General features: G+C 45.0%; 1 protein-coding gene across 1 annotated transcript in view; it reads left to right on the forward strand.

Moving 5' to 3' along the window:
- Window positions 1-13283: 13283 nt before the first annotated feature.
- WNT11 (Wnt family member 11) overlaps window positions 13284-14538 on the forward strand; it is a 31468-nt gene continuing 30213 nt past the window's right edge. Inside the window, 2 exon segments of the mRNA XM_063149999.1 lie at window positions 13284-13378; window positions 13380-13434. Coding sequence (XP_063006069.1) covers window positions 13317-13378; window positions 13380-13434 — 117 coding nt within the window. The 5' untranslated portion in view covers window positions 13284-13316.

Below are 14538 nucleotides of genomic sequence, written 5' to 3' on the forward strand. Positions count from 1 at the left end.
CTCATCCCTGAAGGGATTTAAAAGCTGTGTAGATGTGGCTTCTGGGGACATGAGTTAGTGCAGCGCTGATTGGATTGGCTATTAATGGTTGGATTCAAAAAGCTCTTTTCCAGCCTGAATGACTCTGTGATTCTACTGAATTCTCACCTTAGTTTCTCCTGAGGAGACAACTGAAAGGCATTCTGATCTGGTGGAACATATGAGCCCTGACTGGATGAGTTTGGCCCCTGTTTTTCTGAGACCAGTGGTTTCTTGGGGGTTGCAGCTGCTGTCAGATCCACAACCAACCTGAACTTAAGTGGTCTTTTTGGGGAAACTCAATTTCTCTGGAGTGGGACTTAGGAAACAAGGGCTGCTCAAAGACCTGATTCAGTGACAGGGAGATTAAGGGGTTCAAGATACTTTAGAGTGACAAATATCTGGTAAAACTTAATTACTGTGGGGTTTTAAATTAATATATGCATTAAATACAGTAAGAAATTTAGTGTAAAGAGGAACAGATCAAGCATGAGATACCCAAGAGGATGTGGAATAAAGATGTCAATCAAAGGAATAAGGATATCAATTTCCCTTATCAAGTTCCCTTATTATTAAGGGAATAAGGGCCTGTAGCCCAAGAGAAGCTGAGGAGACATGGCAGTTGGGATGTAGCATTGCCCAGCTGGATTTTCCCTGCATTTTGGCTCCCAGATACTCCAAATCAAAGTGGGGGCCCACCCCTTCTTGCTGTCCCCAAAGACTCACCTCCCACACCTTGGCATGCCCAACACCCAAAGCAGTGCCCAACACCTGAAAGCAGTCAGCATGCTCAGGGTTAAATCAGATTTAGTATCCAAGACCTGGCAGCTGAATTTTATCCCAGTGTGAGTTTTTATTATCAAATTATAGACCCAATGAAAAGAAAAGAAAAACCACCACCCCCCATCCTGCCAGAGAAATCCAGTTTGAGGTTTATAATGGAAATCATGATGGAGTCATGACTGTAGTGGCAGGAACAGCATCACTGTAGGGTGGGAGGGAAGAGAGAGAGAAGAGAAGAGAAGAGAAGAGAAGAGAAGAGAAGAGAAGAGAAGAGAAGAGAAGAGAAGAGAAGAGAAGAGAAGAGAAGAGAAGAGAAGAGAAGAGAAGAGAAGAGAAGAGAAGAGAAGAGAAGAGAAGAGAAGAGAAGAGAAGAGAGAGAGAAGAGAAGAGAGAAGAGAACTACTTGCTACGCCCAAAAAGCAAGAGGAGATGGGTTCAATGACTGGATGGGAAAAGGGCTACTTGCCAAGATGAACTTTCAAAGATTAAATATTTGCTCTGGTGAAAACTATATCCACAGTATTTCTGCAGCCTTGTGCTAGGGAAGGTGAAATGCTGAAGCAAATCCTCTGCTGGGGGGCCACCATGACTCTTTGCACCCTGAGACAGGAAAAATTAAGCATATCCATTTCCAGGATATAGACAGCTGTCTATATGTGGAAAAATTCAAATTATATAGGGCAAAACAATGCTGAGCTGCAATAATTTTTCATAATGTGGGTTTAATAAGGTGGAGGTGCAGCCTTTTCCAATATTAAATAAGAAAAGAAGTAGTAAAGCTTCTGGATCTCATCTTTGTTTTTATCTGGCCATAAAGGAAGGCAAAACATTTGTGAGTTTCTTGCAAATCCCAGCTCCTGAACTGGCACTCTAGAGCCTGGGTTTGCAATAAGTTTGGTCCATTGTCTCCGGCACCTCTTAAAAAGACAAAGGAGAAACTATGTTTGGCTCCAGCAGAAAGTGAGAGTTGAGAATGAGACAATAAAGCAAAAATAGTCACATTTTATTGCCTTACTCACCAATGGTTTCTTGAGTATGGTATAACTTATGGAAGCTTTGATTTACACTGGTGTGAGTTTTATCTGCTGCTGTCTTGGCCAGTTCATTCTTAATGCTAAGACCTATGGGCCTCTGCTGACTTTCTTGGTTAAATAAATTAAAGGAAATATAAACACTAATGGAAGTCACTTAGTTTATGGCTAGATTGGAGCATTGTATCTTACACCATGGGTCTGATCCAAACCCCATTAATACAAATCTTACTGACATCCCTGAATCAGGCCCTATCTTTGGGCTTTTCCTTCTCACTATGAAATGAACAGTTAAAAATGATTTCAAATGAAATTATATCATCCCTCAAAAGCCATCCTGCACAAAACTTTCAACCCTTGTCACCTCTGGGAGGCAGTGCATTTGGGATGTTTTAGGGGCTGTTATTTGAAGGCTGAAGATATTCCTCCCACAGTGATGCTTCCCCCCCCCCTTTTCCTCTCCATGCCAACCATCCCACCCTTTAAATATCCCCTCTTGAAGCATTTTGCAATGCATCACATGCTATTTGTGGCTAAACAGATTTTTGGCTCTTCTGTATGATACAGAACCTACTTCCAGCTCTTCAGGTGGCACTTTCTCAGACTGTTTTCTTGCCAAAATTTTACTTTTTTGGCATATTTGAATGAAAGAAAGCTTTCTGCTGCTTTTATTTTTATTACTTTTTATTTTGTTAATTATTGTTTATTCAGTGATGCTTTCTGACACATATATCTCTGCCAGCAGCAAAACTGCTGCCTTGCCATTCCACTGTCTGCCTTGATGTGCTTTGATATGCTCCTTCCCTGGCTCACCCTCTCCAGTTCATAAAAAAACAACCACCAAACCACCAAACAAGCAAGAAAATGGAGCAACAACCAAAGAACATTGCATGCACTTTTTGTGCTGAAGGAAAAAAGAGCAGAAGACAGAAGAACAAGGAAGTACAATTCTTTTAAAAAGTGTAAAAATATAGGAGTTGTCCCACAGAGTATTAGGATGAGTCAGTAACTGGGGCTGTTATGTTTTCACATGGAAGTAGCAAGTTCTGGGTTGTTCTCATAGCAAAAGTCTTACTGTTATCACAGCTGTGGGAGGTATAAACAGAGCAGTGAGAAGGAGTAGTTCCTCAGAGAATATGGATTATTGTAGTTTATCAAGGCTGTGGCTTTTCACAACTGATCATGTCCTGTTGATATTAGTAGAACTTTTCCTCTGAGCCAGTCAGGGACTAGATTCAGAAAGTGAAAGACAAGAAGAAAGCCTTGGGTTAGATCTCTGTTCTGGAGAGGAGCAGGGAATATATCCCAGAATGGTTCCAGCCTAGAGCCCTCAGCCTGCATGAATGCATTCTTTGGGGTGACACCTAAACTTCTTCTTGGGTCTATAGGCAGGTGGTCCTTGCCAGCAGAGGCTGTTAAAGCATATGCATTCTTACACACATACACCCCCATGAGGGGCTGGGCTCTGGCAGGTGAGGCAGCTGTTCCAACCCAGCAAGCTGGAATAAATCACAGAGCCTGATGTCCCTGTTTAAATACCATTTACCAGCAGTTCAAGGGAGGTGATTCTGCCCCTCTGCTTGGCTCTGGTGTGACCCCACCTGCAGAGCTGCTTCCATATCCAGAGACCCCAACATCAGAAGGATACAAAGCTGCTGGGGTGAGTGGAGAGGAGGCTGTGAAGATGCTGTGAGGGCTGCAGCCCTTCTGTTCTGGAGACAGGCTGGGAGAGCTGGGGGTTCAGCCTGGAGAAGAGAAGGCTCTGGGGACACCTCATTGTTGTCTTTTTGTACTTAAACAGGGCTTATAAAAGATTTGAAGAGTGGTTTTTAACATGGCCACATAGTGATAGCAGAAAGAAAATGTTTTAAACTGAAAGAGGATGGATTTAGATCTGATATTTTGAAGAAATTGTTTACTCTGAGGACGATATGCTCTTTGCCTGTATTATTTCTCATTGAATTTAAAATGTTAGGCAGGTGGGGTGGGGTGTCCCCTGTAGGACTCATGTCCCAAGCCTCTGTGAGCTGATGAAGCAGCATTATAGCCCCAGCTAAGTCATGCCAGTATGACCACTCCCCATCAGGCACATCCTCTAGAGACATCCAGAATCCTGCTTAACTCAGCTCACAGAGATCGGTGAGGGATGGACATGGTATCAGGAGAGACAGTTTTGAGTGCTGCCTTCAGGCTTTTGTGGCCACTCCACATTGCAGCTGAGCTTCCATGTTTATCAGCACTGGTGCCTGTGAGGATATGCCCAAGTAAGGTGGCTCAAACAAGACCCGATTTCTTTTCCCCATATTTCACCTTAATGAATTTCCTGTAGTCATGCTGACAAGCACCTGACTCTATAAACAAAGTGATATATGGACATTTGGTTTTCAAATACACCTTGTATTTGGCTGAAGAGAGAACAAGCTTCATGAATGTTTACCCTACAGAGTTCCTCACTTAAAATATCTTCATGAATATTTGTTCTGTAGATCCCAATTCACAATTAAGTAATTCACAATTAAGTGAATAAGTGTTATGTAGCAGCCTTTGCTATTCAAGAGTGATGATACCAGGCAGCAAAAGCAGCAAATACCTGCCTAACCTTCTGAGCCATGCTATAATTAACCCTTGAAATGGCTCTGAAATAGAATTCAAGTAACTCAGTGCTGACTCAGGCCATGAATCCATATTATAACCTTAAAGGTGCTATAGTTTGCTCAGAATCTATTTCACAATATTTTTTATGATAAGCATACCCCAATATGGAAGACAAGCCAAACCCTGTTTGTAGGGAAACAGAAAACCTAACAGAACCATAAGGTTGAATCAGTGAGAAATCACATTAAGATTACAGAGATATCACTCAGGGGAAAAAAAAAATCTCTGCTGTCAACAAGAAGGATTCATCTCAGGTGTGTTCCTGGCAGTTTAGGATAAGAACATAACAACCAAGCCTGGCTGCTTCTCGGAAAGGATGAAAGGTTTTCATGGCATCCCCTTAAAGATCATTCTTTAATGAAACCAATTGAAAAGGAAGATAACTCAGGCTGGATATCTCAAGAATGTCTTGAGCATGTCCTAAAGAATGCCCACATAAATCAGAGACTGTGTTTTTGTGTGCTGGTCTCCCAGCAGTGCAAACAGATGAGAAGCTCTGGGTATCCACAGTTGTGTCCCAGCAGGGAGAAAATGGCACCTGGAGTATTAGCAGGGACTAAATTGGACATGCATGCTCAAAAAGTAGACCCCACTTGAGCTGTACAGATTTGCTTCAAAATTTATGTTTCCAAGTCAGCAAAAGATTGAGTGAGACAGATGTATGAATTGACTCCTGGGAAAAGCAAAGATTTCAGGTAAACCATAAAAGTCTGGTGTTGTCTATGGTTTATGATTACATGGCCCTGGGTATATTTGAGAGAGGTTTTCCTTGTCCAAATTGTTCCAGTCTGAGTTTCAAAGAATGGTACCTTCTTTGCTACCTTCTCTGCTGCCTTTCCAGCTCTTGTCAAGTTAGGTCATAAGGTGATCATGCCATTAATCTCCTTGCTGTCCTAAGTTTCCATCAAAAAGAAGATTTTTTTTCACAGTTTCAAGCAGAAATACTTGTCTGAGCTGGGGCACTGCAGGTTGCTTTGAGATCCTTCCCCAGTCTGGGTGTTGTACATTCTCTGCTCAAGGACTGCAAATAACCAAGGTGACCCATGGCCCATCTCAGTATTGATTTGCTTTGCCTGGTCTAAAAATGTGTCAGAGAACCACAGAATCACTGAATCATTTGGGTTGGAAATGATCTGTTAAATCATGAAGTCCAACTGTTCTCCCAGCACTGTCAAGCTCACCACTAACTCATGTCCCCAAGTGCCACATCCTGTTAGATCTGTTAAATCCCTCCAGGGATGGGGACTCCACCACTGCCCTGGGCAGCCTGTTCTGTTGCAACCATTTTGAAGAAGAAATTTTTCCTAATCCCCAGTCTAAACTTCCTCTGGCACAGCTTGAGGCCATTTCCTCTTGTTCTGTTGCTTGTTACCCTGAGGAAAAATGTCCTTTCAGTGGGGACATGTGTGTCTGGATCTTCAGAAATGTTAAGCCCCTTTGGTCACAGATGGGTTTGCAGAGATGTTCAGCTTCCACTTAGGCTACAGAAATCTTATTTTTTAAGCACTGGAAGCATTGGAATATCTGTTTTAGGAGACATAGTAGCATGGATGACTGCCTTAAACCCTGCAAAAAGTCCACCCTCTTTTTTGGAAGTCGTTCTTGTCTGAAGACCTCTCCAAAAGCCGTTTGGATAACCTGTCCCTCATGCTGCCTTGCAGGAGATCGTCCCAAGGCCCATGACTCAGAGCAAAACCTGGCACAGCTCTCTGCTGCTCCCTGCTTCACATCACAGAGTCAGAATGAATGTTGGGATCAGAGACTAGAATAAAATTGGGCAGAAACAGGCATGTCTAACAAATATCTCGCTTATGATGAGGTGTTTCAGCTCTCAGCCAGCAGCCGCAAAGCAGGGACGATAATGAAAGGCACCCCCTTGAACATTTTACATTGTTCCTCCTATTCTAAACAGACAATTTATGCATTTTATCCTTTCCAGCTGGTGTCATTCTCTTCGCTCTAGCAAATCACTGCTATTAATTATGCACCCACAGCTAAGCCCCCCTGCAAGGAGGATTCCAGCTCCAGCACTGCAGCAAAGGAGGCGTTACTGGACTTCTTTGGGAAGGGAAAGCACTCCTCCACCCTGAAGGGAGCGTTCAGCTTTGGAGAGAGGAGTTGACAGCTGGTTTTTATTAGCCTTTAAAAGGCAGTGTTGGGGTAGGTGTGGGACCTTTGGTCTGGAAGAGAAGCCTTTTCTGGTCAGTCCCAGGGGTGGAAGGTCAGGCTTACTTGGTCTCCAGCCAAAAGGCACAAAATTCGAGAAACTGCTTTGATTTTTCTCTGGCTGGTGATGGGAGCTGGGCTGGTGCAGTGGGACAAGAATTGGTCACTGCTGTGGCTTTAACTGGGCATGGACTGGGCACTCCTACAGCACAGATGATGAGTGATGATAATATAGACAAGGCAAGGGAGACAAAACCCATTGATATTTAGGGAAAATGGATTGTGGCCACACTTTTACAGGCAGATAATTTGGATACCACTGCACAAAAATGTCTGCTATTTAAGAGCAAGAGGAAAATGAAGGCAGAATAACTCTTCAGGCTTGCATTTCATGCTGGAAAATGCCATAATTTTCTGTAAGATGTCTGATGGAGGAGAAATTTCAGGTTGCTGCAATCTTTCTGATTTACAGAGGTGGCCTTGTATGCCAGAGGAAGGACAAAGAGTAGTCTCATCCCCTTGTAAAGCTGTCTATGCTATAGGTACAAGGCAGTTTGCATATGGCCTCTGTAGGATCTGGCCTCCATCTCTAGGGTTTGGGAACAACAAGAAGAACCACAGAGCTTTTGCCTCCTTCTGACTGCAACACCCTGGGACAAAAACCTGTGTGTTATTTACCTTAGAGCTGCCAGGCCTTGCTGAGGCACAGCCAGAGCTGCACCCTCTCCATGCATGATGAAGTGTGGCTGTGATGGATGCTCACACATCTCTCCTCTGCCTCTGCAGGGACACTCCTTGCCATCCCAGTCGCTGCTGGGTCCCTGCCAAAGTGTATTCTTTTATTAACCCACTGCTTGGCTTCAGAACAACCTCATGTTAAAAAAAAAATAAAAAGAAAAACAAATCACGTATCAGAAGCTATCATCTCCTTCCCAGAGATGTGACACTTCTCCCTGGATGCTGTACAGAGCAGTCTTTGTACCAATGTATTTGCCCCTCAGAAGTAACAATTCTTGCTGTGAGGCAGTCCAAAGCAATGACTCCTCAATTATGTTCCCTAGTCTTGATTTAATTTGGAAGAACTTCACTTTCTGAGTCCTTACTTTTTCATATATGCTCCTGCTCTTCAGCATTTTGAAAATTATTTTAGCATCAAACAGTCTTTTCTTATTCTCCCTATCAGAAAATTAGGTATGTATGTGAAAATTCAAAATTAATATTATAATAATTTGACTTATTTCTAGTAAGGGGCAGAGCCTTTTTTAAAAATGTCCCTATTAATGCTTGAAATTGAAACTTAGGAAACCAGTGAAAAAATTGTATCTGCTTAGCTAGTACATAGGGTCAAGGGTACAAACCTGGTCAGTGACCTGTCATTTATTGTCATACATGATTTCTCATCAAAAAAAAACACTCACAAAAGTCAATGCAGAGCTTGGGGATTTAAGAAAGATGTTTCCTGATGCAGAGTGTGGGTAATGGAGCTTAGTTTTCCATTCCAGTTGTGCTTTGGGACAGTAAATGGCCACAAAGTTATTTATACTTGTAGCTCAAAGTTATTTATATTTGTAGCTGGAGCCGTGCCTCAAGATGACCAGAACACTTGTTTAAAATGTAGGAATGGCATCCTGTAATATGCTTGGGAACCTTCCAACTACTGGTACCAGTTAAACAATTTCAAAACAATTAATTGGGAGCATTTATCCATGGCTTCTTTGGCTGCTGCATAAAGAACACACACTAATGCTGGGTGAAATGCTGCTCTAACCCCTTTGGGAGGATGACAGCTTTTGTAGCCCATTCATAGCACACTGCATCTTGAAATTCACTGATCAAACTGTAATACCACAGCCCACAATACACATAATTGTATCCTGTCATTAAATATTTGGAGAGTGCCATGACTCAGCACACTGCTGCAGAGATTTTTTAAATGAATGAGCATGGACCTCTGCTCCATCAGAGTTTACCGTGGAGTCCTGGATCTGCAGATGTATAATATTTTCCTGAGTCATCCATGGAGGGTCTTCTTCTGTGGCAGGGATGGAAGAAGAGAGAGAGAGGAGATACACACATTAAAAAAAAAAAGATAATTAAATGCTACTGAAGGGTGCACAGGTGGTCCTAGGGCATTAGTAACAGAAAATGCCTTTTTTGTGTGTGTGGTTGGTTGAAATCCAGTTGAGTTCAGCACCTGTGTGGTATCTTGCTCCCAATGGCAGAGTTATGGTTTATATAACACAATCTGGGAAGGCCTGCAACAGATTCAGGACTTTTGCAAGGGATTGCAGGACTCCTTGAGTGAGAGTCACTCCCGATGAGTTGCATTTGAAGTCAGGGGCAGGTGTAGCTGATGTCTGGGTGCAGAGAGTCTCACCTGTGCTGTCCATGGTAGCTTTTAAGACAGATGTCAGTCTTCTAAAGCTCAGGGGAGACCTTATCACTCTCTACAACTGCCTGAAAAGACACTGTAGGGAAGTGGGGGGGTCAGTCTTTTCTCCAAGGTATCAAGCAATAAGACCAGAAAAACAGAATCAAGTTTCACTGTGAGAGGTTAAGGTTGGATATTACAAGAAATTTCTTCTCCCAAAGGGTTGTTTAGCCCTGGAACAGGGTGCCCAAGGCAGTGTTGGAGTCCTAATGCCTGGAGGGATGTAAAAGCTGTGTGGATGTGGCACTTGGGGGACATGGATTCATGGTGGGCTTGGCAGTACTGGGGGAATGCTTGAACTTGGTGATCTTGTAGGGCTTTTCCAACATAAACTATTCTATGATTCTGTGTCTCAGCTCCATAGGCACTCTTTATAAATCCTGCATGGACTTGCTGGTATATTTGGAGAAGTCTTCACGTTTTGGAGGTTACCTGGTCCAACTGATGACAATAAAGCGTTATTTTCCAGTTCAGTTATCTTTCTGACATGATAATGAATTTCTTACAGCACCCCAAACATATTTCCAAAGTTTAGCAAGAATATGATTTTACGAACATTTCAGTCTAATAACTAGGTCAGCTAGGAAATGCAATCCAGAAAATCTCATCTAGCTGCCTCTCCTTCTGTTAATGGATGGATACAGCCACACTCCGTAAAATCTTTCTTTGCAGACTGCAAAGCCAAAGTGGGTTCTTTGCTCAACATCCACTTGCTTTCTTGGGGCTTAAATGCCAATAGAAAGCCCCAGCTCTGGTTTGTTAATTGTCACAATTGTTTGACCAGTCCTGTTTTAGGAAAATCCCATTAAAAATGGTGAATCGTTGTCTCCTGCTGATGTGAACGGTAATAGCTTTGACCCACAGAAGCAGTAGGACTCCTGACTTTTAATGACTTTTAATGACTGCTAAACTTTTAGATTTAGATTACTGGTTCAGCACCCAGGTCCAGTGAAATAAACCCTCACATGCACACCTTGGCAGCTCCCAACCTCCCAGGTGCCTCAAAGCAGCCATTCTATGCCACCAGAGAATGAGGAGCAGAAGACAAAAAACTGCAACAATTCAACCACGGACTTCCCTGATTCATCAAAGCACTTAGAACACAACATGTCCCATAAAGAGTATTTAAATATGTGCTAAAATAGTTTGGCATATCAAGCCTGAGGGCTTGACTTTGCACAAAATGTCTCAGATTAAAGGTTTGGAATGGTTTTAAATTTCCCAAGGCTCTTCCTGAATAACTTTCTGTATGCATGTGGATAGCGCAGAGCATATTTATCCAATATCCTTCATGTATGTATCCTTCTGATTTCTTACTCTTTGTCCCACCTTTTCACTTGTATCTCCTATGTCCTTCTGTCATGATGAACACATGGACAAATAGCTCCCATGGACACTGCAACAAGTAGATACTTGTACTCCAGTGCCATTTTTTAATGACTCCTCTGCATGTCAGACATGGTATAGTGGTGGCCCTGTCAGTGCTGGACTCAATGATCTTACAGGGATTTTCTAACCTTAATGATTCTGTGATTCTGAGCCTTAACAATTTGTTAGCACTCAAGAAAACCACCCAGGTTGGAACCATTTCCTTCTTTCCACATTTCTTTTTGTCTTAGGTTGCAAGATGTGGCTGGGGGTGTGTATTCTATTGCCATCTGTTAGAGGTGGGGCAATTATCTTTTGTTAATTGGGCAGTTTCCTTAATCTCTTCCATGACCAGTCCTTCTTCCAGGAAATATCTGCTGTTAATGGGCCATTGAGTGTCACTGCATGACTGATAAAATTACATCATCCCATTGTGAGATGCTCCGCCCAGGGGGAGGAGCCAAGCATTCCTACCTGGGTATAATCTGAGGGTTGGAACACCAGAGACAGCCTTTTCTCACTGGATTCCCAGAGGAGCAGCTGTCTTCTCCACTGGATTCCCAGAGGAAGACCAGGCCCGTCTACACTACCACAGGACTTTCAGAGGAAGACTACACCTTTCTACAGGGTCACTGCTTCAACAGAACCACATCTGCCACTCCAGGAGGACTGCAGCCACCATTTAATTGGAATACTACCAACACCCTGACCCACAGGGTGTCAGGTTGTGTTCTCACTCTGTCTGTGTTGTTTGGTATTGCTGCATTGTTTATTTTATTCCTAGTAAAGAACTATTATTCCTGCTCCCGTATCTTTGCCTGAGAGCCCCATTAATTTCAAAATTATAAGAATTCAGAGGGAGGGTGTTTGCATTTTCATTTCAAGGGAGGCTCCTGCCTTCCTTAGCAAACACCTTTCTTTTCAAACCAACACACTACTCCACACCATCACCTCTCAGCACCTGTTAAGGCCAGTCACCTCTCAGCAGCAATATTAAGACCATGAAGATCCTATGGAAGGACTCATCTCGCTGTGTTGTTTGCACAGTTCTGAGCACAGCAGGTGCCTACTGCATAGTCATGAGTATTACAACTGCCAAAACTTACTACTTCTACACCTATTGACTAATAACAACTGCATTAACTCTGCTGCCCTTTAAAGGTGAAGGTAATTTGGGAAAAGGGTATTTATACCGAAATCAGAGCATTTGCACAGCAAATCAGACTGTAATAGATATACCAGGCAATTCCCCCATGTAAATAATTCCTCTCTGGAGAACCCTGACAAAACCTCCTCATAGGTACACATTTGTGAGGGTCAGTGGGATGGGAGAAGGGCCAGGGAAATGGAAGTTTGGAGCAGTTTGAGCAACTGGGCAAGTGTCACACAAAGAAAGATGTACATACTGTGCAAAACAAATTATATAATGGCTTTGGGAAATTGGGATTGTGTATACAGGGTTCTTTGCAGTTCACACAGGACCTTTTGTGACTTGTTATATGAATGCAATCAGCAAAGGGACACACACACACAAAAAAAATATCCTCTATAAGTAGCTGTCCTGAAAACAGACCATAAGGAAACTGTTCTGAGTGTCTTGATCCAGAGACTAAAGCATTTATTCTCTTTCCTTTCACCTGAAACCCACAATTAAACCACATGAAAAAAAATACACAAGTACTTTTGCAACCAGCATTCATTTTTTTAGAGCCCATAGCTGACAGATGTCTTAAATTCAGACTCATGAGGCCTTAAGTTCAGAAGCCAGTTGTGCTTTTCTTTCTTACAGGGTTTTTATCTTAAGGTATTTTTCTTCTAATTTTTTTCTTTTCCTTTTGTTTTCCTTCCGCTTCCTTTTTTTTTTCTTTGTTCATTTGTCCTTTTCTGTTGCTGTTTTCTTTCTTTTTTTTTAATTTTTCCTTTTTATTAACCTCTTTTTTATTTCTTCATTTTCGCTTTTTCATTTTGGTGTTCTCTTCTCCTTTTTGCTTTCCCCCCCTTTCCCTTTTTTTTTCTTTTTTTCTATTTTCTTTTAATTTTTTCATTTTCTTTTTCTTTTCCCTTCTTGTTTTTCTTTCTCTTTTTCCCTTTTTATTTTTTTACCTCTCCTCTCCTCTCCTCTCCTCTCCTCTCCTCTCCTCTCCTCTCCTCTCCTCTCCTCTCCTCTCCTCTCCTCTCCTCTCCTCTCCTCTCCTCTCCTCTCCTCTCCTCTCCTCTCCTCTCCTCTCCTCTCCTCTCCTCTCCTCTCCTCTCCTCTCCTCTCCTCTCCTCTCCTCTCCTCTCCTCTCCTCTCCTCTCCTCTCCTCCCTTTCCCCTTTCCCCTTTCCCTTTCCCTTTTTATATTTTCCTCCCTCTTTCTCTCCCGTTAGCAGGCAATCACCAAGCCTCCAACCCCGAAACCCACCTGAAAGCAAAATCCAGACCTCCGCATCTGCTCTTGCCACCGATCACAGACGATCAGAGCAGAGGTTTGGAACCTGCAGGCTGACAGCAGGACGTGCTGAGGTACAGCTTGAGCAGGGCCTACCCTGGGCGGTGATTCCCGACCCTGGCAGAGGAGCCCGATCTCCGGGCACAGCGCGGTGAGTGTCGCTGTCCTTGTCCGGGGCAGGGCAGCGCGGGGCACCCCGGCAGCGCTCGCCTTCCGCCCAGAACACCGACTCGCTGTTTTCGTTGCTAATCGCTGTTAATCATTAACCTCTCATTAGAATAACACCGCTGGGTCCCCGCCGTGCCCTGTGCCGCGGCCGAGCCCCCTGCCCTGTCCCTGCCCTGTGGCGGGATGGGAGCGGGGAGGGGATGCGCGGAGCCCCCGGGGCCCGGCCTGCCCGCCAGGGCATCCGCGGGGCGCGGAGCCTTTTGTTATGCTAATCCGAGCTGACATCACCCCGCATATCAAAGCCGAGGGGCCGCATATAAGGCGGCTGCGGGGCCTCCCCGGCAGAGCGGCCCCGCTCCCCGCGCAGCCCGCTCCGGGCCGAGGTAAGCGGGGACCGCGGCCGTGCGAGCACTGCCGGGAGAGGTGGGAAGGGGACAGCGGCTCCGGGCAGCCCCTCGGAACGCCCAAGGTGCGGGGCTGGCCCAGAACAGGGGTTTGCGAGGCGTGGACGGAATTCCGAGGAGAGGGGATGCATCCCGGAGGATGCAGGGGAGTAGGAAGACGCGGGGGGTTTCGGCGGAGAGAGGATTCTTAGAGGCTGCAAAGCAGACCGAGGAGATGCCAGAGAGAGAGGCGGCTTGGGGACTGCAAGGGAGAAGGGAGACCCGGAGGACTGCAAGGAAAAGGGAGACCCGGGAGGATGCATGGGGCAGGGAGAACCGAGGGAATGCGAGGGAGAGGGGAGGCTGGAGACTGCAAGGGAGAGGGGATACCCGGGGGAAAGCAAGGAAGGAGGAGACTCGGAGGCTGAATTAAGAGACCTGACGCCCGGCAAGGGGAAGCGTGAGTGCAGGAGCGAGGGGAAAGGGAGACCCAGAGCGTGGAGAGACCCCTGCCCGATGAGCTGCAGGGGAGAGGAGAAACCCGAGAGTTGGATGGGACACTGGAGACCCAGGGGCTGGGGGCAGAGCGGGGACGTGGAGCTGCAAACGTGCAGGGCAATGCAAGGAGCTGCAGAGGGGAGAGGAGTCCGGGACGCTGCAGGGTGGTGGGGACGCCCAGGGGCTGCGGGGGACGAGGAAGATCCAGAAGGCAGCACGGGAGTGGTGAGACCCGGCAGCTGGAATCAGCTCCACCACCAGCTCTATTCCTTGTCTCTACTCCTACTCCTCGCTGTAGGTCATCTGGGGATGTGCTACCCCTAAACCAGGCTGCTGTGCTCTTGGAGAGAGCTACAGCCTGGCAGCAGAGTCAGGTGGATGTGTTTGTTTCCTGGATAGGAAAACTGGAAAAATGTGAGCTGAATACTCACACTTTTATGTACAGTTAAAATTGCCCGTTCCCATCCCTGAGTCCAGAGTCTTGGAAGTGTCTGGTGGGAGTGTTTTCTGTGTGCCAGAGTGCAGCTGGCTGCAAACAGCCTTGAGGTGAAAAGAGAGCTTTGAGTTAAAAGCAGCTCCTGTTTTTAGGAGTCCACAGGCCACTTG

The sequence above is a fragment of the Melospiza melodia genome, chromosome 2 (genome assembly GCF_035770615.1).
Source record: "Melospiza melodia melodia isolate bMelMel2 chromosome 2, bMelMel2.pri, whole genome shotgun sequence".
NCBI lineage: Eukaryota > Metazoa > Chordata > Aves > Passeriformes > Passerellidae > Melospiza > Melospiza melodia.